The sequence below is a fragment of the Oncorhynchus tshawytscha genome, linkage group LG24, assembly GCF_018296145.1.
Source record: "Oncorhynchus tshawytscha isolate Ot180627B linkage group LG24, Otsh_v2.0, whole genome shotgun sequence".
Taxonomy (NCBI): Eukaryota; Metazoa; Chordata; class Actinopteri; order Salmoniformes; family Salmonidae; genus Oncorhynchus; species Oncorhynchus tshawytscha.
The window spans coordinates 20,039,384-20,062,006 of record NC_056452.1 but is presented as its reverse complement, the minus strand read 5'-3'; the positions used below and the strand labels follow the sequence as shown (position 1 = coordinate 20,062,006).

The 22,623-nt window shown below is 41.1% G+C and overlaps 2 protein-coding genes across 8 annotated transcripts in view; both read right to left on the bottom strand.

The window, feature by feature from the left end:
* Nucleotides 1-10,121, bottom strand: part of LOC112223466 (1-phosphatidylinositol 4,5-bisphosphate phosphodiesterase epsilon-1) — an 80,927-nt gene extending 70,806 nt beyond the window's left edge. For 2 of the 6 annotated variants that reach the window (XM_042305479.1, XM_042305478.1), the window contains exons 1-2: nucleotides 9,829-10,116; nucleotides 2,529-2,657 (exon numbers count right to left, since the gene is read on the bottom strand). The gene's annotated coding sequence lies outside the window, so the exon portion shown is untranslated. Of the gene's footprint in view, nucleotides 1-2,528; nucleotides 2,658-9,828 lie in introns of all 6 variants that reach the window. The other 4 variants (XM_042305474.1, XM_042305475.1, XM_042305477.1 and 1 more) reach the window with 4 other exon arrangements.
* Nucleotides 10,122-17,963: 7,842 nt separating this feature from the next.
* LOC112223469 (solute carrier family 35 member G1) lies at nucleotides 17,964-22,491 on the bottom strand. Of its 2 annotated transcripts, none has more exons than XM_024386491.2 (3): nucleotides 22,025-22,491; nucleotides 20,769-20,940; nucleotides 17,964-20,669 (listed from the first exon to the last, which is right to left on the bottom strand). In XM_024386491.2, the coding sequence occupies exons 1-3, from the start codon at nucleotides 22,332-22,334 to the stop codon at nucleotides 19,919-19,921; spliced, it is 1,233 nt and encodes a 410-aa protein (XP_024242259.1). In that variant the 5' UTR covers nucleotides 22,335-22,491; the 3' UTR covers nucleotides 17,964-19,918. The 2 variants fall into 2 exon arrangements, with proteins under 2 accessions (XP_024242259.1, XP_024242260.1); XM_024386492.2 differs by having other exon boundaries at nucleotides 22,037-22,487.
* Between the last annotated feature and the right edge of the window lie 132 nt (nucleotides 22,492-22,623).

Here is a 22,623-nt window from a genome sequence, read left to right as displayed (position 1 = left end):
ATTGATACATTTGAGTTATTTTAAGTTAATTAGAATGACACACGGGTGCGTCAATCAACTCTAGGGGTTTTACCGGTGATGTATCCTGAATAGGTACACAAAAAAGGTAGAAATAAGCAATATCCTCCTTTGCCTATTTGAGAGTTATTCTACACTCCAGCACCAAACAAGACCAAATTTGGTTGGTCCGGAATGGACCAAATCTGAACCAATCACAGCCGTCTATATTTCACAACTTTGGACATCTTAAGCTCAGAAGAGTACAGTAAAGTAGAGCACAGTACACTATAGTGTACTCAACTCTAGTGTGCTTTGCTGTGTGTGTATTGAACTCTACTCAACTTGTTTTACATTACTGTACTCTCCAAACTTGTGAAACATAGAGGTCTATGATTGGTTCAGATTTGGACCGGTCCAGACTGGACCAAATCTGATCCAATCATAGATGTCTATGTTTGGACCAAATCAACGCCGGTCAGGACAAGAACAAAAATCAACAACAGTGGACGTTGAAATTAAAGGCGCCCCGGACAGTACCAAAAAGAACATGTCTATGGAGTGGACCTTGAAATCAAACGTAAACTATTTTTCAACATCCACGGACGTCCGGTGACTGTCATTGCTCAATGAGTAAGGATGTTGGTTACAGTTAATAGAAAGAGGGGGCTCATGGGTAGGTGTCAGTAAGAGCCAGGAGAAGTGACATTAACTGGAGCAAGAAAGAGAGGGGATGTCCAGACTTAACACTCTTGCTTTGACCACCAGACAACAGACAGAGAAAGAAAACAGCAGAACATATGCCAGTAGAAGGGACGACAGTAGCAGGGTTTGTGGCTACTGTGATTTCCCATTGTAGCCAATTCAATAGCAGAAAATCGTACCTATTTTTCAAAAATTCTGTTACCAAGTTGGTAACAGAATTCTGAGTTTTAAATCACTTAATTCATAAACACAATCAATATCAGTAAAAACCCTAACTAATTGATAGGTTTACCTTGTTATTTCTGTGAACTTTCATTATCCTCCCTCATGAGGAAAACAAATGAGAAAATATCTTAAAAGTTATGTGGGTTTTTGGTAACTGAATGCCACGGCACAAGGCAATGTTCCTTAGGCTCACAGAAGGCAGAAAAAAATGCCTTTGCATGTTGGTACTTATGGGTCCTTTTACATGTAAATAACCACAACATAATCCAAGTTTCTTTGACTTCTTCCTTCTTCTCAACAGTAGAACAAGCATGGCCAAACAACTCAATTTCACTAGGCCTTTCAGATCAACTGTAGCACATGTGCTTCATATTGTGCAGATACTTGAATTTTGTTGAGACTGTCATCATGCTGGTAGAATGTTAGTTATCACATCCTAGTTCTGTTGTGTCTCTCCAAACGCTATTTGGGTTTCATGCTTAATTATTGGCTTCAGATGAACAGCAATGGGCGCCTTTACCACATTTTTTCCCTCAACGACACTCCAGTCTTTTGTCTTTCTCCAACCTTGACAACGTCCAGAAAGTTAGAGAAATTGTCACCTCTCAGAAAAAACACACAGCTGTCCAAAACCTCACTCGTGAGGATGGCAGCAGAAAATTCTGCTCTAAAAAGGCGTGGGTAGCTGGAATGTGAGGCCTCCGTGGGGGAGGACCAGTCCAGAGAAGATTATGGTTGAGAATTGGGTCTTGCTTCTGGGTCAATTTAGCTAGCAGTCAAGGCCTAGTGGCCAGCCAACTTCTCACACCCACACAGCAGACACACAGTAAATCAAAGTGTCAGAGTATGCAGCCTCTTTTCAAGGCTCAATGTCACATTCTGAGAGGGAAGAAAATTACTTTGGCCAATGGAAGAAAGACAAGCAATCCATTCATTCGTTTGGAAATTGCATCAATTCTTAATACAATTTAATTCATTTGACTGCCTGTCTGTGCCCTTTGATTAAAAGCTTTGATATTCCACAGATGACAAGTCCCTCGTGATCGAAGCATGTGTTAGTTTTCAGTTTAATCTTTCTCTAACAAAAGTCAGTGTGTTGTTGCTCCACGGGAAAGGCACCGACTTTACAGCAACTTTGTGTGACAATATAATTATGACAGGGAGTAAGGTAATTACTCCGAAAGTTGTTAAAATAATTTATATCCTCTGGAAACTCCTCTGATCCATGAATCACACTAAACTGGTTGGATGAAGAAAAACATGAATCCTCAAAGCAAAGGAGAGCTGGGACTGCAACAGACTTAACACCCTCACTGGCAATGAGCGTTGGGCCCCGTTCAAAATATGCAACACACTACTAAGGTAACGCTGATATCTCTTGTGGAGTTTGGAAGTCAACCGTCTCAGTCCACACATCAACAGATCAAAGTTCCTTTGTTTTTGGCTGAGCTGCAATCATGGCAAATCAAACAAAGAGGTTTCGGAGGACCAATCACAGCTGGGTGCAATTCAAGGGAGGAAATCAGATCATGGAAAAGACAGTAGACCCAAACCTATTCAATACTGTACTTTTTATATAATTAGTGGACTTTGGTCCTTACCTCTACAGTTATCAGGTCTTGGCACACAAAAGGTTTCTGTTGAGAAGGGTGTGATGAAAATATTGTAGATCAAACATCTTCAGAGCCAGACTTCTCCCTCTCCTGTGGTATTCAGGGTTGAGCGCACTGCTGGAAAACACAAACACATAATGACACTGACTTGAGGCCTGAGGGATTGGGTAGTCAGGACAAGACGGCAACCAACCAGAGCAGCCGTAGGACTTATATGGCAGCCTTTACCTCCATAAAGTGATTTTGTCCATTGTTTTCAACAGTGTCACCTTTGTGACAGATAGCGTTAAAGACAACAGCCCTGAAGTCGATAGTGACTCCATTATCCCTCGCAGGTTAACATTTATCATAGGTCCTGCCCTGGAGGCAGAACTGAGCAGTTGAATGGCATAACTAATTGACTATTTCTTTTTTTTTTTAAATCATGAAAACAAACATTTGCTTTTTGGTCTTAATTTAAGGTTTGGCATTAGGGTTAATTAAAAGTGTGTTTACGGTTATGACTGTAGCTGTGCCCACTAGTGACCACTCTGAAGAGCTGCCCCCAGTACATGAGTCATCTCAATAAATGTCAAGCTGCTTTTCCCTTATCACTGACAATGTAAACGTGGCGGAAAAAAAGAACATTTAACACGTCATGATTCAATTGAAATACTCTGAATGATGAGGATAACTGATGATGGGAGTGCATCATCTTTATCAACGGAAGTCTACTTATTTTGGTTGGGTGGAAGCAAGAACAACTTTAGTAATACGGCGTGCTTATTCGTCTCCTCCCGCTGCCACCTATACCACCAAAACCATAAAGACCCAAATAACTTTCAAATGTGCAGGCTGAATATCTTTGATACTATTAAAACATTTGCCACTACAACCATATTTGCATCAATCCCAATGTGTTGCATATGTCAACTAAATTCTGCCGACCTTTAGCACCAAAACCTTAAAAGCTACCGACACCAAAACAACTTTCGAATGCCCAGCAATAAGCAGGACACAGCGTTTTGAAGCGGTCCGATAGCATACCCCTATAAAGAACAAAAATGCCTCTCTGGCAAACGTAGAATAAGGAATCATGTCAGCTCTGGTGTGGCATTTCTATCTGCAACACTTGGCTACTGAACACAGCACTGGTCAGGTTAATAAAACATTATTTTTACACTACAACCGTATTTGCATAAATGCCAATGCATTTCAATGGCCATAGGTTAACATGGCAAAACTTTGGACCGTAATCAGCCTTCAACTGTTTACACTAGAAACGCCATACAAACTTGAAAACGTGCAGACCTGTCTGGAATAGGTTTGTGTACAGCTTTTTTTTTATACAATGATTATTTATTCAACTATAACCATGTTAAGATTAGCATAAAATGTTCAATAGGCTACAAAGGGAAGTATTTGAATACCAACTTGTACTAGTGTTTGCCAAATTTCATGACTATCACAGCACTATCTGTAGTCTGAGTGAATCTATGCAGAGGTCATTTGGATGACTAAATCAAAACAATGTGTGCTTCATTTGATCAGAAACGATGTGTCATAGAAGACTTAAACAATGGATAGATATTCTTTAATTCCATAAGAGATTTCTTCCCCGTTTTAACCAATCAGCATCCAGGATTAGACCCAACCGTTGTACAATGTTTCATTTGACCTATCTACCGGGTGCAGAGATCCCTGCAGCTACCTCAGGATTATGATGGTGTTTTTGTTGGTTGGTTGGACACAAGGTTGAGAAATGGTTGAAGTATCTGTGTTGTGAAATTTAACCACAGGTGCCACACCTCCCAAGTCAACAAACCAGAAACTCTCAAAACACTGCCAGAAAGACTGACAAATCAAATGTCTCACACTGAGGCTGAGATTCATTCCGATTCATGTTATATTTAAGTCATTTAGCAGACGCTCTTATCCAGAGTGAATTAAAGAGTCAGTATGCATCAGTTCAGCTAGTGCCAAACTCATCTAGGCTAGTGCCGAACTCAGCTAGGCGAACAAGTGTGCTCGCATACTTCCTTAAAAGACCTTCACTTGAAAAATTAGAAAAAGAGGCAATTGTACTGTTGTCCATTGAGACGCCGTAGCCAGTATACACTTCCTCAAGATAGATAAATTCGAACTAAAAAATAACTCAAGAAATTGGTCATTAATTGTTATGTTTTTGCAAAGGAGATCTTAGTCGCACAATTTTACATCCAACTAAGATGTTTGGAGTGGTATTTGCATGAAAACGAGTCATCCCTTTTTGATTGACAATGACTGAAGATGAAGGGCCTACCAACTTCGGCTACTAACTTCGGCTAGCCTCGAGAGAAAAAGTATGTGCCCAAACAGCCGAAGACGGTAACTGAAGTAAAAACATCACAAAATATGCCCAAACTCTTCCAAACTGTTTTGGCTGGGAAGCATGCGGACGCCTTTACAGTGAAGTCACCTTAATATGTGGTTGTCTCACCTAGCAATCAGTCATAATAAGTACATCTATCCTCAATAAATAAGTTACCAGAAAAGTCAGTGCTAGAGAAAGATTATTTTTTTTGGTGGGGGGTGGGGGGGTTAAGACAGAAGTCTTATTTAAGATACTCTTTGAATATGTAGGTTTTCAGGTATTTTCGAAAGATGTGCAGGGACTCTGCCGACCCGGCATTAGGGGGAAGCTGGTTCCACCATTGGGGTGTCAGGACAGAGAATAGCTTTGACTGGGATGTGGGAGGCCAAGAGGTGTTAGATCCACCTTATAGCGCACAACTGACATTTAAAGCAAATTTCTGAATGAGCCGACATGTGCATACCCTAGCCGAAAAGGGGAGATCGGATTGAATCCTGGCCTGAATCTTGTTCATTGTAATGTGGGAAATGTACGGCCCCAAAATCTATAGTCTGCTGATATAGGCTCATGGCACAACACAAGTTATGATTGTGTGATGATAGAGGACACATGATATACACACTGTGTACAAAACATTAAAAACACCTGCTCTCTCCAAGACAGACTGACCAGGTGAAAGTTATGATCCCTAATTGACATCACTTGTTAAATCCACTACAATCACTGTAGATCGGGGTAGGCAACCCTGGTCCTGGAGAGCCACTGGCACTTCATGTTTTTGATTTAACCGACCTGGAAGATCAGGTGTGTTGAATGTAGGCAATCACTGAACTGATCAATTAGCTCAGTTGGCCAGGTGTGGTGCCTAATTGGAATTAAATCCTGCAGTACTTGCGGCACTCCAGGAACAGGGTTTCCTACCGCAGGAGTAGATGAAGGGGAGGAGACAGGTTAAAGAAGGGTTTTGAAGCCTTGAGACATGGATTGTATATGCATGCCATGCAGAGGGTGAAAAGGCAAGACAAAAGATTTAAGTGCCTTTAAAAACGGGGTATGGTAGTAGGTGCCAGGCGCACGTGGGTTTGTGTCAAGAACTGCAACACTGCTGGGTTTTTTTCCATGCTCAACAGTTTGCTGTGTGTATCAGGAATGATCCACCACCCAAAGGACATCCCGCCAACTTGACAACTGTGGGAAGCATTGGATTCAACATGGGCCAGTATCCCTGTGGAACACTTGACACCATGCCATGATGAATTCACACTGTTCTGAGGGTAAATTGGTGCAAGTCAATATTAGGAAGATGTTCAGGTGACCTTTTCTGAATGAGCTTAGAATACTTTACCACTTGCTACTAACCCCCCTCCCAGTTTTTAATATGAGTGACTAACAAAATCATGGTAATTCAACCATGATAACTACAAGTTTAGTCTAGCTGCCAGCTATCTAACTTACCAATCTAAAAAATAAAAAAGCTGAGTAAATATCAGTGACTAACATAAGAGAAACTGATGCACAACCAAATTTCAAAATTGCCCCTTGTGTGTTCTTCCTTGCAACAGAAAGTTGAGACCCCGACTGTGTTCCTTCTGAGGGCGGTCTGCAGGCAGCCAGTTGCCCATCCCTGAACTAGAGTGATGAAACTCACACAGTTCATACTAGAGGTCGACTGATTTAATTAGGGCCGATTTCAAGTTGTCATAACAATCGGTAATCTGCATTTTTGGATGCCAATTACATCGCAATCCACGAGGAGACTGCTTGGCAGGCTAACTACCTGTTACGTGAGTGCAGCAAGTAGCCAAGGTAAGTTGCTAGCTAGCATTAAACTTATAAAAAACAATCTTAACATAATCACTAGTTAACTACACATGGTTGATGATATTACTAGTTTAACTAGCTTGTCCTGCGTTGCATATAATCAATGCGGTGCCTGTTAATTTATCATTGAATCACCGCCTACTTCGCCAAACGTTTGATGATTTAACAAAAGTGCATTCGTGAAAAAAGTCACAATCGTCACCAATGTACCTAACCATAAACATCAATGCCTTTCTTAAAATCAAGACAAGTATCTTTTTTAAACCTACATATTTAGTTAAAAGAAATTAATGTTAGCAGGCAATATTAACTAGGGAAATTGTGTCACTTCTCTTGCGTTCCAGTGCAAGCAGTCAGGGTATATGCAGCAGTTTGGGCCGTCTGGCTCGTTGCGAACTGTATGAAGACCATTTCTTCCTAACAAAGACCATAATTAATTTGCCAAAACTTGACATAATTATGACATAACATTAAAGGCTGTGCAATGTAACAGCAATATTTAGACTTAGGGTTGCCACCCGTTCGATGAAATACGCTTCCATATTTCACTGAAATAAGTTTTGTTTTTTTAAATGATAGGTCATTAATATGGTCAAATCCGGAAACTAAGGCTCGTATTTCTGTGTGTTTTACTATATAATTAAGTCTATGATTTGATTGAGCAGTCTGAGCGGTGGTAGGCAGCTGCAGGCTCATAAGCATTCATTCAAACAGCACTTTCCTGCATTTGCCAGCAGCTCTTCGCAATGCTTGAAGCACAGCGCTGTTTATGACTTAAAGCCTATCAACTCCGGAGATTAGGCTGGCAATACTATAGTGCCTAAGAACATTCAAGAGTCAAAGGTATATTAAATACAAATGGTATAGAGAAATAGTCCTAGAATTCCTATAAGCTAAAACTTCTTAACTGGGAATATTGAAGACTCATGTTAAAAGGAACCACCAGCTTTCATATGTTCTCATGTTCTGCGCAAGGAACTTAAACTTTTGCTTTTTTACATGGCACATATTGCACTTTTACTTCTCCAACACTGTTTTTTCTTTTTTACCAAATTGAACATGTTTCATTATTTATTTGAGACTAAATTGATTTTATTACCTCCAGATATTGTTCACATGAACACCAGATGTTCAACTTCACTATTCCAAATGTGGTACTACTTTGCTAATGGGGGTAATTTAAGGGAAAACTAATCCAACCCCTAACATTGGGCTAATTCACTGGGGATTATTTCTCAACTCATCCAAGTGATGACTCACTGGGAATGTAATTAACCCAAACTCCCATGGGGTGAGAATTAGAGTGCAGCCAACTGAGCAAAGGCAGAAGGAATCCCCCTCATAGGAGGTCACAAAAGACAGACATGTCACGTGATAACAATGGATTGACATTCTTTCACCCTTGAAGACGTTGAAATGTCAATCTACGCAACGTTAAATGAAAGTGGAAAATACAACTTCCAAAGAAAGGCTGTTGGAAAATGGACAATGTGTATGTAAACTTTAAAAGCAGTGTGTTGGTGTGTTTTTCATTGTACAAAACCATTCAATATAATCCTTTGAGGTCCAAAACATTGAAATCCCAAAGAACTGAACCAAACAGAATTATTTTCATGTGAGAGACCTGGGATCACACGGAATTGATTAGAAGACAAGGCAACAGACGCCAGTGGAAACAGAGACCCTGTGTGGAATAACAGAGAGAGGGCTGGTTCAAGAGGGACGCCTACAGATTTGGAGGCTGGAATCCTCAACTGACTAAATGCAGTGGATTTCTCTTTCCGTGCATTCCTCTAACCACCACACCATGGTTTCAACCAACCATTTAACCATACTTGTGCCAATACCCCAAATACATGCCTTTGTGGATAGAGTGCTAGTGATTATAGTGTAGTGAACCTGTTTTTTCAGATTCAGAAAAAGTCAATGTCCTCCGAGGCAATTAATCTTGCAGCAGTCATATAATATATCACAATAAATAAAAAATAGCAAAGGATATTTACAAGCAAATAGGCAGGATAAGTGTAGTTTCATAGTGTAAGTGCAATTAGTCTAACATTTTAAGTTGCAGAATTGCATTCAGAATAAGAAGACTAATTGGTCCTGTTTTTTAAATTTAATTTAGGTAGTCTGCGCCCAGAAGGAAGGAGTTGAAATTCAGGGTGGAGTGGATGAGTCAACCGCTATTTTATTCGCCTTATGGAGGGCTCTGCCCAGGTAGCAAGATGACAGTTAACTCAATTGTAATGTGACTCAAAGTGAGGATCGCTACACTACTCCCTCTGAACAGGAATACACATTCACATGCTTCGACTACTCAGTCCCATCACATGTCCAGGCTGTGTGTTCCGATGTCCTCACGGATGCCATTCCACTTCTGACACCAATGTAGCGAGCAGGGAAGCGAACCCCGGTCGCTGGTGCCTCAACACCCTACGCATCTCACCAATAGGGTTGATATAGCGAGGATCGCTACAATATGAACAACTGACAGGCAGAAAGCGATGTCAGCCATCTTTGAATCGTCACTGAAACTATTTGAAAAGAAATGTAACTTGATTTGTTAATGTTTTTATTCCCGATTAAACATAAATGTCCAGAAGGAAGAGGAGTGGTCCGAGGACAATCGCATAAAAGCTCAAGGCTAAAAGGTGATACCCTCAGAACATTTTGGAGTAGTCCTACCAAAATAATTACACACCCCCTTCCCCTCAAAGCAGTGGCGGTACATAGGATGCACTGTCCTCTGGGTTACCATTCCCCACTTTAATTTTACAATGAATGAGAAGACTAGGTCAATTCAAACATGGATAGCTTTGGCAGGGACCACCTGTCCTGACCAAATTATTCATTTAGTTGAGCCAGCAATTAAATCCGATAATTGGGCATAGGCTACATAACTCATCTGTGTAGATTGAGGTTCGTCAATATAATTATTAAATGAAATGAAGGGACTTTAATAATCGAGATACAACAGCCCGATAAATCTGTAGTCATAGAGTATGAAAATCGATAAAGTTAAACGCAGTAAAGAATTGCTAATAATTTGAAGCTAGTTATGATTAGCAAATTTGGCACGTGCGAGCCGATTTCTCTTCATTTAGCTACTCTTCCCAGAAAATTTGCGTAACTTACCAAAAATGTAGACAAATGCAGTGGTAACTCAATGTAAAAAGTCCGTTATACTCGAAGGCGATTCTATTCAAAGTACATCCCTCATGAAACTGTGAAAGTTGCTGACTGAGATGTGGAGCTGAACCCAAAACGCCACCCCAGAAGCAATGACTAGGATGTGCTGCTGTTGTTGGTAGTAGCCCAATTTGCTGCGGCTGAGGAGGACAATAGCCGCTGGGTAGTTACGATAAGCAGATTCAATGCACGGTCACTACATTGGAATGTCTGAGGCTACAGTGTTTCACCAGCACATTAGTTACGGACAGTGCCCCATAAAAGTTTTTGTTTTGCTTTGCTCAGTCGAGTTGTGGCGACAAAGCGTGTCATTTTCACTCAGGTTCAATTCCATGCTTATTGTCAACAACTTGCATGTTATGATTTGAGTGCTGGTGGAACATGTTGCCTATGTAGGTTAAGTGGTGTTTCAGTGTTCCACTAAATGTAACTACACTTCCAATGTAAAATGTGCAGTTGTTAGTACCGCCCCCTAATCACTTCAATTGTCATTCCTATGTCCTGTCCTGGGGTGCGCACTTTCGGCGTTGTGGTTGCAATAGTTTGTCATTTAAAATAGTCAAACCCATATTGATAAGGCCACACACACACCAAACGGGAGCAAGCATACCCTCAAATACTGTTGAAGAACAATGGACAACTTTTAGTGGAAATGTGTCATTTATTACAAACCGTGATGCAACGTAGCAAACGTTGAATCGAACTGAACGCACCCGTATGTGTAGAGTGGGGTTATTCATTCTTCAGTTTCCCCTGTTTTTTAGCGAAGACGTTTTTCTGAGTTGTGCGGAGTTGTTCTTTTCAGATTCTCATTTTTCTCTTGGATGGCTTTGTCAAGTGTGTAGGATTTATATTCCTGTTCGCTGCTCTCCCTGTAGGTTTTTGCCGATGCTCCCCACCCTGTGGCTACAAACCTTCTAATCTAGTGTACCCTGCATGCATAACCCATGTGGACGTCCTAGTCTCCAATCTGTGGTTAATAAAGCTGAGTTCATATGAGTTCTTCTCAGCCTATATCACCCTTCAGCTGAGACATGGTTTATCCCAGATTACACTGCTACTCCAGTTGCTCTCTTGTTGTGTTCTCATAGTCCTGGAGCATCTGGTTGTGGAGGTGGTTGCACAGGGCTACTACATTTCTCCTAAATTGAGATTTTCTCTTTTCCCCCTCCCTGTCCATCTAATTTCAATATTGTCACTTGTCCACTCAAGCTTAACATTGTTGTCATCTATTGCCCACCATGTGCCCTTGGTGTTCCTCAACGAGCTTGACACCTTGACAAGCACATTTAAAAAAAAAAATGTTTACCTTTATTTAACTAGGCAAGTCAGATAAGAAGAAATTCTTATTTTCAATAACAGCCTAGGAACAGTGGGTTAACTGCCTGTTCAGGGGCAGAACGACAGATTTGTACCTTGTCAGCTCAGGGATTTGAACTTGCAACCCTTCGGTTACTAGTCCAAAGCTCTAACCACTATGCTACCCGATGGCTCACAACTCACTGTACTGGGTGACTTAAGCCTCATGACCACCTCTTTCTTTACCCTCTTTTGACCTCTTTCCTTTCCCTGTCCGCTTCCACTCACAAGGCAGGCAATACGCTTGACCTCATCTTTACTAGACTGTTTGCCTATATCTCACTACAACCCCTGTCCAGGTCACTGATCACTACTTTGTTTATTTTTCTCTCCTCCAACCCTACCCGCTCTCCCCCTACCAAATAAATCAAATCAAATCAAATTGTATTTGTCACATACACATGGTTAGCAGATGTTAATGCGAGTGTAGCGAAATGCTTGTGCTTCTAGTTCCGACAATGCAGTAATAACCAACAAGTAATCTAACTAACAATTCCAAAACTACTGTCTTATACACAGTGTAAGGGGATAAAGAATATGTACATAAGGATATATGGATGAGTGATGGTACAGAGCAGCATAGGCAAGATACAGTAGATGGTATCGAGTACAGTATATACATATGAGATGAGTATGTAAACAAAGTGGCATAGTTAAAGTGGCTAGTGATACATGTATTACATAAGGATACAGTCGATGATATAGAGTACAGTATATACGTATGCATATGAGATGAATAATGTAGGGTAAGTAACATTATATAAGGTAGCATTGTTTAAAGTGGCTAGTGATATATTTACATCATTTCCCATCAATTCCCATTATTAAAGTGGCTGGAGTTGAGTCAGTGTCAGTGTGTTGGCAGCAGCCACTCAATGTTAGTGGTGGCTGTTTAACAGTCTGATGGCCTTGAGATAGAAGCTGTTTTTCAGTCTCTCGGTCCCAGCTTTGATGCACCTGTACTGACCTCGCCTTCTGGATGATAGCGGGGTGAACAGGCAGTGGCTCGGGTGGTTGATGTCCTTGATGATCTTTATGGCCTTCCTGTAACATCGGGTGGTGTAGGTGTCCTGGAGGGCAGGTAGTTTGCCCCCGGTGATGCGTTGTGCAGACCTCACTACCCTCTGGAGAGCCTTACGGTTGAGGGCGGAGCAGTTGCCGTACCAGGCGGTGATACAGCCCGCCAGGATGCTCTCGATTGTGCATCTGTAGAAGTTTGTGAGTGCTTTTGGTGACAAGCCGAATTTCTTCAGCCTCCTGAGGTTGAAGAGGCGCTGCTGCGCCTTCTTCACGATGCTGTCTGTGTGAGTGGACCAATTCAGTTTGTCTGTGATGTGTATGCCGAGGAACTTAAACTTGCTACCCTCTCCACTACTGTTCCATCGATGTGGATAGGGGGGTGTTCCCTCTGCTGTTTCCTGAGGTCCACAATCATCTCCTTAGTTTTGTTGACGTTGAGTGTGAGGTTATTTTCCTGACACCACACTCCGAGGGCCCTCACCTCCTCCCTGTAGGCCGTCTCGTCATTGTTGGTAATCAAGCCTACCACTGTTGTGTCGTCCGCAAACTTGATGATTGAGTTGGAGGCGTGCGTGGCCACGCAGTCGTGGGTGAACAGGGAGTACAGGAGAGGGCTCAGAACGCACCCTTGTGGGGCCCCAGTGTTGAGGATCAGCGGGGAGGAGATGTTGTTGCCTACCCTCACCACCTGGGGGCGGCCCGTCAGGAAGTCCAGTACCCAGTTGCACAGGGCGGGGTCGAGACCCAGGGTCTCGAGCTTGATGACGAGCTTGGAGGGTACTATGGTGTTGAATGCCGAGCTGTAGTCAATGAACAGCATTCTCACATAGGTATTCCTCTTGTCCAGATGGGTTAGGGCAGTGTGCAGTGTGGTTGAGATTGCATCGTCTGTGGACCTATTTGGGCGGTAAGCAAATTGGAGTGGGTCTAGGGTGTCAGGTAGGGTGGAGGTGATATGGTCCTTGACTAGTCTCTACTACCAAGATGGTGATGCGCTGTCGCAATCTTCTGTCATTACTCTCTCCTCTTCTATCCTATCATCTCTTCCTCCTGCCAAATCTTTCCCTCTCTTGTCTCTGCTTCTTCAACCCTACTCTCCTCCCTTGCCGCCACATTGACTCCCACTGTCCCTTTTCCTCCCGGCCCACTCAACCCACCACTCTTTGGCCTAGTGACTCACTGCATGCTCACAGAACAGGGCTGAAAAATATAGAAAAACTCAACTTCTGGAGGACCTATCATCCTTCCACTCCCTCCTCTCGACCTTCTCTTCAGTATCTCCTGCTAAAGCTGCTTTCTATCGCTCAATTCTATGCCTCTGCCTCCAACCCTGGGAAACTCTTGTCTTGTCCAAGTAGCAACATGCATCGCTGAGTGTGAGACATTTGATTTGTCAGTAAAAGGAGTGTCATCTTTCTGGCATTGTGTTCAGACCTTCTGGTTTGGTGACTTGTGAGGTGTGTCACCTGTGATTACATTTCACAACATAGGTGGCTCAGTTGGTGCTTGCAACACCAGGGTTATGGGTTTGATTACCCCAGGGGACCAGTATGAAAATGTATGCAGTCCCTACTGTAAGTTGCTCTGGATAATAGTGTTGACTAAAATGTAAATGTAATGTCTTTTTTGAGGAAAAAGGTACTTACTATGACTGATATATGGTTGTCTTGCCATGCACTAACTCTATAAGAGCATCTGCTAAATTACTTAAATGTGAGAGGGGAGGAGGGTACAGTGGTATACGGTGCATTCAGATAGTATTCAGACCCCTTGACTTTTTCCACATTTTGTTACGTTACAGCCTTATTCTAAATTTGATTAAATTATTATTTTTCTTCATCAATCTACACACTCTACCTGCTGCTAGTTTTCAACTGTATTTCTGTTAAACCTGGAACATGTGATAGTTTATTCATGATATATTAATAATAAACTATTATTTTTATCTCCTTTATTCTCCTCTGATGGGAACTTGTATGCCATTCAGGAGGAATGTGCAGTGCAAGCTCTCCACTCCCAATCAAATTGGAACATGAAATTCTACTGATTTAATTGCAACAAATCTGTGCACTTTAGTTCACCAATAAAACTTGATTATTTACAATTTACTTTAAAACAGCAACATGAGTTAGATGCACATTCAAGTATTATCATTACACAAAGTACAGGATATTCAGTCAGTTGACTTTAGCTGTGTATGCAATACTTTATGGGGCTTTCATAATTTATGTCCACAGTTTATTTTGCCACAAGAGGGACAGGAAATATCATGACAGATACCTCACCACAGAGATCACTTTGCCATTGTGCACCTTGTTTTGTACCAGTCTTTACATTTAAGTGTTATCTGCACATTTACAGTGGAGGCTCCTCCTCAGAGGAAGGGGAGGATTATCCTCCTCAGTGAATTTCATGTATAGTGAAACAAAGTGATCCTTTTTAGATAAAACAATACTAAATATGTTCACGTCTCTAAATAATTGATTAAAACACACTGTTTTGCAATGAAGGTCTACAGTAGCCTCAGCAGCACTCTGTAGGGTAGCACCATGGTGTAGCCAGAGGACAGCTAGTTTCCATCCTCCTCTGGGTACATTGACTTCAGTACAAAACCTAGGATGCTCATGGTCCCCCCCTCCATAGACTTCCACAGTAATTATGACAACTTCCAGAAGACATCCTTCAACCTATCAGAAATCTTGCAGCATGAACTGACATGATGTCCACCCAATCAAAGGATCAGAGAATGAATCTAGAACTGAAAGCATAAGCTACAACTAGCTAGCAATGCAGTGCATAACATGTGGTGAGTAGTTGACTCAAAGAGAAAGACAATAGTTGAACAGTTTTGAATAAATGAATTTCTTCAAAATGAAGAAGCAAGAGAGAGAGAGAGAGAGAGCTAGCAATATATATATTTTTCTTCTCACTTTCACTTACTTAGCAAGCAAATACAGCTAGCTGGTTTAGCCTACTCAAACACCCGGCTGAAATAGAGAGGGATGCTATGTTAGCTAGCTGGCTATGGATGTCAAACACTGGAACTCTTGTCTATGGATATTACATGGCTGTGTGCTCGATTTGGCATAGGTCCTCAGATCCTCAAAAGGTTTTTCAGCTGCACCATCGAGAGCATCCTGACGGGTTGCATCACTGCCTGGTATGGCAACTGCTCGGCCTCCGCAAGGCACTACAGAGGGTAGTGCGTACATCACCGGGGCCAAGCTTCCTGCCAGGACCTTTATACCAGGCGGTGTCAGAGGAAGGCCTAAAAAATTGTCAAAGTCTCCAGCCACCCTAGTCATAGATTGTTCTCTCTGCTAACGCATGGCAAGCGGTATCAGAGCTCTAAGTCTAGGTCCAAGAGGCTCCTAAACAGCTTCTACCCCCAACCCATAAAACTCCTGAACAGCTAATCAAATGGCTACCCAGACTATTTGCATTGCCCCCCCCCCTCCTCTACACTGCTACTCCCTGTTATTATCTATGCATAGTCACTTTAATTACTCTACCTACATGTACATATTACCTCGACACCGGTGACCCCGCACATTGACTTTGTACTGGCACCCACTGTATATAGCCCAGCAATTGTTATTTACTGCTGCGCTTTAATTATTTGTTATTGCTATCTCATACATTTCTTTATAGTATGTTCTTAAAACGGCATTGTTGGTTAAGGGCTTGTAAGTAAGCATTTCACTGTAAGGTCTCACATGTTGTATTCAAATGTGACAAATACAATTTCAAATCAAATCAAATTTTATTTGTCACATACACATGGTTAGCAGATGTTAATGCGAGTGTAGCGAAATGCTTGTGCTTCTAGTTCCGACAATGCAGTAATAACCAACAAGTAATCTAACTAACAATTCCAAAACTAGTCTTATACACAGTGTAAGGGGATAAAGAATATGTACATAAGGATATATGAATGAGTGATGGTACAGAGCAGCATAGGCAAGATACAGTAGCTGATATCGAGTACAGTATATACATATGAGATGAGTATGTAAACAAAGTGGCATAGTTAAAGTGGGTAGTGATACATGTATTACATAAGGATGCAGTCGATGATATAGAGTACAGTATATACGTATGCATATGAGATGAATAATGTAGGGTATGTAAACATTATATAAGGTAGCATTGTTTAAAGTGGCTAGTGATATATTTACATCATTTCCCATCAATTCCCATTATTAAAGTGGCTGGAGTTGAGTCAGTGTCAGTGTCAGTGTGTTGGCAGCAGCCACTCAATGTTAGTGGTGGCTGTTTAACAGTCTGATGGCCTTGAGATAGAAGCTGTTTTTCAGTCTCTCGGTCCCAGCTTTGATGCACCTGTACTGACCTCGCCTTCTGGATGATAGCGGGGTGAACAGGCAGTGGCTCGGGTGGTTGATGTCCTTGATGATCTTTATGGCCTTCCTGTAACATCGGGTGGTGTAGGTGTCCTGGAGGGCAGGTAGTTTGCCCCCGGTGATGCGTTGTGCAGACCTCACTACCCTCTGGAGAGCCTTACGGTTGAGGGCGGCGGAGCAGTTGCCGTACCAGGCGGTGTTTGATATGAGTCCAATGACGGCGAGCTTTACACCACTCCAGCCAACGCTTGGCATTGCGCATCATGATCTTAGGCTTGTGTGTGGCTGCTTGGCCATGGAAACCCATTTCATGAAGCTACTGATGAACAGTAATTGTACTGACATTGCATCCAGAGGCAGTTTGGAACTCGATAGTGAGAGTTGCAACCAAGGACTGATGATTTTTATGCGCTACGCACTTCAGCACTTTGCAGTCCCGTTCTGTGAGCTTGTGTGGCTTACCACTTCGTGGCTGAGCCATTGTTGCTCCTAGATGTTTCCACTTCACAATAACAGTACTTGCAGTTGACCGGGGCAGCTCTAGCAGGGCAGAAATTTGATGAACTGACTTGTTGGAAAGTTGGCATCCTATGACAGTGCCACGTTGAAAGTCACTGAGCTCTTCAGTAAGGCCATTCTACAGCCAATGTTTGTCTATTGAAATCGCATGGCTGTGTGCTCTATTTTGTTTATACTCCTGTCAGCAAAAGGTGTAGCTGACATAGTCGTATCCACTCATTTGAACGGGTGTCCACATACTTGTGTATATATAGTGTACATCATTGTTCCATCCTCTGTCTGAACACATTAGATGATTTTGAAGTTTGTTCTGCCCTCTGCTGGCTACAAATGTTATACATGGGTTACACAGAAAATAATATACACTGAGTATACCAAACATGAATTACACCTTCCTAATATGGAGTTGCACTATTAGGGCAGGTGTTCATAATGTTTTGTATATTCAGTGTATATCCGGTGTATATATATATATCATGTTATGAAGCCATCTGTCCCATGTACAGAACGAAACAAAACAACAGTACACAAGCTTTGTTATTCAATGAAGGGTTAAGAGAAAATCAAGGAAAGATCTTGGCAAAGTCTAAAACCTAAACACAGGTTTACATGGCAATGGTTCCCCTTAGAGGTAAAAGGCTCTGACTCAGTGTTTTGAGAAAAGCTATAGTGTTCATAATGGATGACTTTGTCTAGCCAGGCTAGAACAAAATCATTGGGTCAGATCTTGTGGTGGATCACAGCAGGGATTGCAGACATGTGACTGTATGAATACATGGAAAACATCAAACTTCCTTAGTTTGAGATATCAAGACAAATATGTGAAATGTATATGCAATTTATTTTAAAATAAAAAATGACAAATACACAACATTTAGAATTATCCTTATTTCTAATATAAAATCTGAAATAGTCATATAAATACTGTAATATAATAATTACATAGATGAGAAAGGATTTAGTAAGGCATGAAGGTAATAACTCAAATATTTGATGCTCTTCTTTTTGCGAGTGCATCCAACATTACAGTTTCATCAATCAAATCTGTATCAGTTAAATAAAATCAAACATGAACTAGATAAAGGTTCAGATATACTGTGTCCACCTTAATTGAACACAATATATTGTAAAATAAGTCACTTGGAAGTTCTAGAAACAATGTATGATGTCATATAAACAGGCTCTGAATTAAATGTAAGAATAAAATGGTTCATTTAAATAGTTCATACTTTCGTTATGACCAACTTATGTAAACCTACCTGAAAATGATTGAACACGGAAAAGTTAAGAATCATTTTCACAACATCAATATATTTCATAAACAAGAACAAATTCAAGTCAAAAACTTCCAATCAGTCAGAGAAAGTGCTTTTGATAAAGCATAAATATCTATTTATTTCTATTGATACATTAAGAAATACTATAAAACAGCATAGAAACCCTGAGAGAACTAGGAGTATACAACTTATACAAAGCATCATAACTGATACTGCATGTAACAAAAATGTGCAAACTCAAGTGCTTAGTTCTAAATTACTAGTAAACGTTTTAAATGGAAGGCAACGAGTTGTTTTCTGTGGTATACTGTCATAAAGCTATTTGTACTGTAAATATCACGTTTCCATCAAATTCTATTATTTAACTAGGCAGGAGAAACGTAAGTTATGCATAAAGTCATCTGATTATGCTGCTTACCCGTTGGGTCAACAGAACATTATTGCTATCCAGCAATCTCAGTGACACATTGCACAAAGCAATCTTTTAAACATATTTGCGGGGGAAAAGAAAAGAAATCACCCTGTCACATTCAAAATTTCCACAACAAACCGATTCTGACCAGCAGTATATTAAAATAAAGGATATCAGCCCATTTAAAATACAATAAGATAAGAAAAAAATGAATTATATATATATAACCTTTATTTAACTAGGCAAGTCAGTTAAGAACAAATTCTTATTTTATTTAATGACCGCCTATACTGTACTGACGTGGTACTGATAAACTCAGTACAGACAAAAAAAATGTTTTCTATATAGTGCCACTACCAGTGTTATTTGGCTTGTAACCACAGTGGAACCATTTTTGGTGCTAAATAGAACCATTTTTTAAGGTTATACAAAGATCCAATAAAAAAAGGTTACAACCTTTTTTGGTGCTATATAGAACACCCTTCTTATGGGGTTAGCCATATTCTATTGTTAAAATGATGGTGTTATTACTATGTTAATTCACAAGTTGAATCAGATGTGCTAGCTCTGGAACGGCTGGGGTTCTCTGAGGAGAGAATTGAGATTTAGTCAACAGTTCTCAATTGACACAAGGCTTTATGTGAGTCTTCTAACAAGAGACCATTACTGGCCCGAGTCATTTTTAAGGACACAACATATTAGATAAACTGGAATGACACTGCACAAGACCTGTGTGCAAACCACGCCCCCAAAAATTTGAATGAGCTGCCACCGCTACATTCTAATTATCACTAAAAGGCGAAAGAACCCTTTTCTGAAATGCAAAGAACCATTTAAGTGTTTTTGAGTCATTATGGTTTGACATATCACCCTTACCAAAGTACCTTTGAGAAACCCTATTTTCTAAGTACAGTATGTAGATGTAAATACTGAAATGTGTCCAGTTTTGTGTTCAACCCTTACAGTAACATTTGCTTCTTTGGTTTTCTGTGTTTTTTTTTTTGGTTTTCACTCATCTGCTGAACACTAACATATTAACTGATAAACTAATTTATTCCTTGCAAAAAAGTAATTTATTTGTGTGGTTCTTAGCTCTTTCTTGGGTGTGTGTTGCTGTACCACTTCCTTAGCGCCACACCACAAGTACTGACGACCACACAACATGCCCCACCGAGACTCCACATGGTGGGCTTTCGATTGAAAAATATGAACTGGAAAATAAAAGCTAGGACCACGTCGACGGTCCTCATCAAGGCCACAGGGCCGGCCTTCTCGATCTGTAGTGCTTTGGTGAGGAACGTTTGGCCAGCGATGCCCAGGATCGCTATCAGCATAAGGATCCACCTGTCTCTCCCACAGAATGGAATGGTCCATTCACCAAGTATAAACAAAGTGATGAAACACTCAATGAAACCAATGACAGCATAGTACCACACGGACAGATAGTAGTGGACACTTTTGCCCATTTTCCTGAGTATTACGAAAGTGCAAGCTGCTCCCATCGCTCCACCAAAGGCTGCAATAGTCCCCTTGAGATGATTGGTGTAGTCTCCCTCTATTTCCTCTATACGAGCACCAAATATGAAGGGAGGCCTGGCTATCATTATGACACCAGCCAGTGTGAAGACAGTGAAGACACAGTCCCAGATTGTGCATTTCTCTTTGAGGAAGATCCAGGCTAGCAAGGCAGTGAACACTGGGTTGCTGAACATGATGACTGTTGCGTCAGCCAGGGGCATCTGCTGAACTGCATAGAACAATAGGATCATGGCGTTAGAACCCAAGAATCCTCTCATCACCAAATAGATCCGCTTGTCTCTTGGTCCAAGGAAGCCAGTCCTAAAAAAACAGGAAATTGTGAAATATTTGTATGTAAATATCAGGGGTCAAGGGGTTAAGTTGTTCAATACAGATAAATACAGTTTTGTAATAACGTACTTGTGATAGATAAGCATAGGCATAACAAACAGCATCTGGAAGAAGCAGCGAATGGCACTGATTTCTACAGCATGGACTCCATCGATTGTCTTCACCAGAAGAGCTATAACGGAGAAGAACACTGTTGCCAGCAGGCCATAGAACAGGCCCAGTCCTGGACAATGCTTTTTCTCTGAGGACAGAGGGAGGAAGACACATTAACTGGTTAAAATAGCTTGACTGGAACTGAACATTAACCTACTACTAAGACGTAATTGAATATGTGTTTGTCTGGAATGGCAAAATGGGAGGAGGAAGAGGTACAGTATTCAAATGTGATATTAAAAGCCCTTTTGTTGAAGGGAATCCCTGCTAAGGCTTACAGTTACAGGCAACCCGTTGACAAGTTTTAAAAGCTGCAGGGGGATTACAGGTATTGAATATTACTACATAAACCTGAAAATTGGCCTGTCACACACTGTACCCACTGATTGCTAATGTTTATTCCCAACATAAAAAGAGTGCCATGAACCCATGTCCTCTAACTGGCAGGAGGAACAAATTGAGCAGGAAGAATATGGGGAAATTGTACTGACTAAACCTGTGGGAAACAGTGTGGAAGGATGCAGACGATTATTACTCATCTGAGAACAGATGACACCATTGTTAGAGACTTCTTTGTGAGTTTGATTTACAACCTGTCGGCTAGGTGCTCATTCATCCAATTTTGTAATCATACCAAAATTACAAATAAGGAGCCAATGTTGTAAAACAAACTAATACATTACTAAGTGTTTTCTGTTGTAAAAATTGGTAAAACCATTCAAGAAGTTAAAGCTACATAGAATTGTAACTGGTGGGAAAATGCCTCGTCATCCCCTTTGAAAATGATGAACATGTTAAACCGGATTACGTTCAATAATTAATAATCAGTCTGATGAAAGTGAGAGGTGACGCGACAACAATGTTGCAATATATTTGCTATTATTAGATCGTTTAAAATGAAAGCGCATTGGCGGCAATATGTATGATTATCAGTAAAGTAATTCCATAGTTAGAGAACAGCGATTACGTCAGTTACATAACTTGCTGCTACGGAGGTCGTCATTGGCTACGCCAATGCTTTTCATTACCCCATCTATCTTAAAGTTCATCACTTCAACTAGATGGAAGCAGATCCAGTCATATAATGGACTATATTAATACACAACTCACACGTGGTTGCGTTAGTAGATCTCTTAAAATAGCGAAATTATATACATCCTCTCTAACTTTACCGTGGTGGCTACCTTTAGCAACTGTGTCTCCTGCGTCCGTTGAGACGGGATCCCCGCCGCCGCCAATTCTACAATATATGAGAGGACAGAATCTTTGCATCGCGCTGCTTTCCATTGTTCTAGTCCTTGCGTCCTTATCATTGCTCCTCTCATCATGACTGTTACTTTGTAAATTGATTCTCTCAGTTGTGTGTTCATCGTCGTCGTCATCGCCAACTTTGTGAAATACAACTTTGATGTCCTCTTCTCTACGAGGAACGACCGATAGAACTCGGTCATCTATGCTATTACTGTCCGTCAAATCCCCCATTGTAAGATGCAACAGGTGAACATGCCTTAGAGGTAGCTTTACACCCTTCTCTGCCTGAGAGTGAGTGTCACACCGGTTTAATATGTAACCTTGGTGGCCACTGTATTAACATGCAATGATTACTTTAACCACGGGGGGCAGCTATCCAACAAACAACATAACCGTAGCGAAATTTTCTTCCCGGTAGGCAATCCAGTTGGCCAACCAAAACGTTACCCTAAATTCATGTCTCGTTCACGAAAGGGTTCAACCTTCACCTCATTCTAAAAATCTGAAATAAATGTTGGAC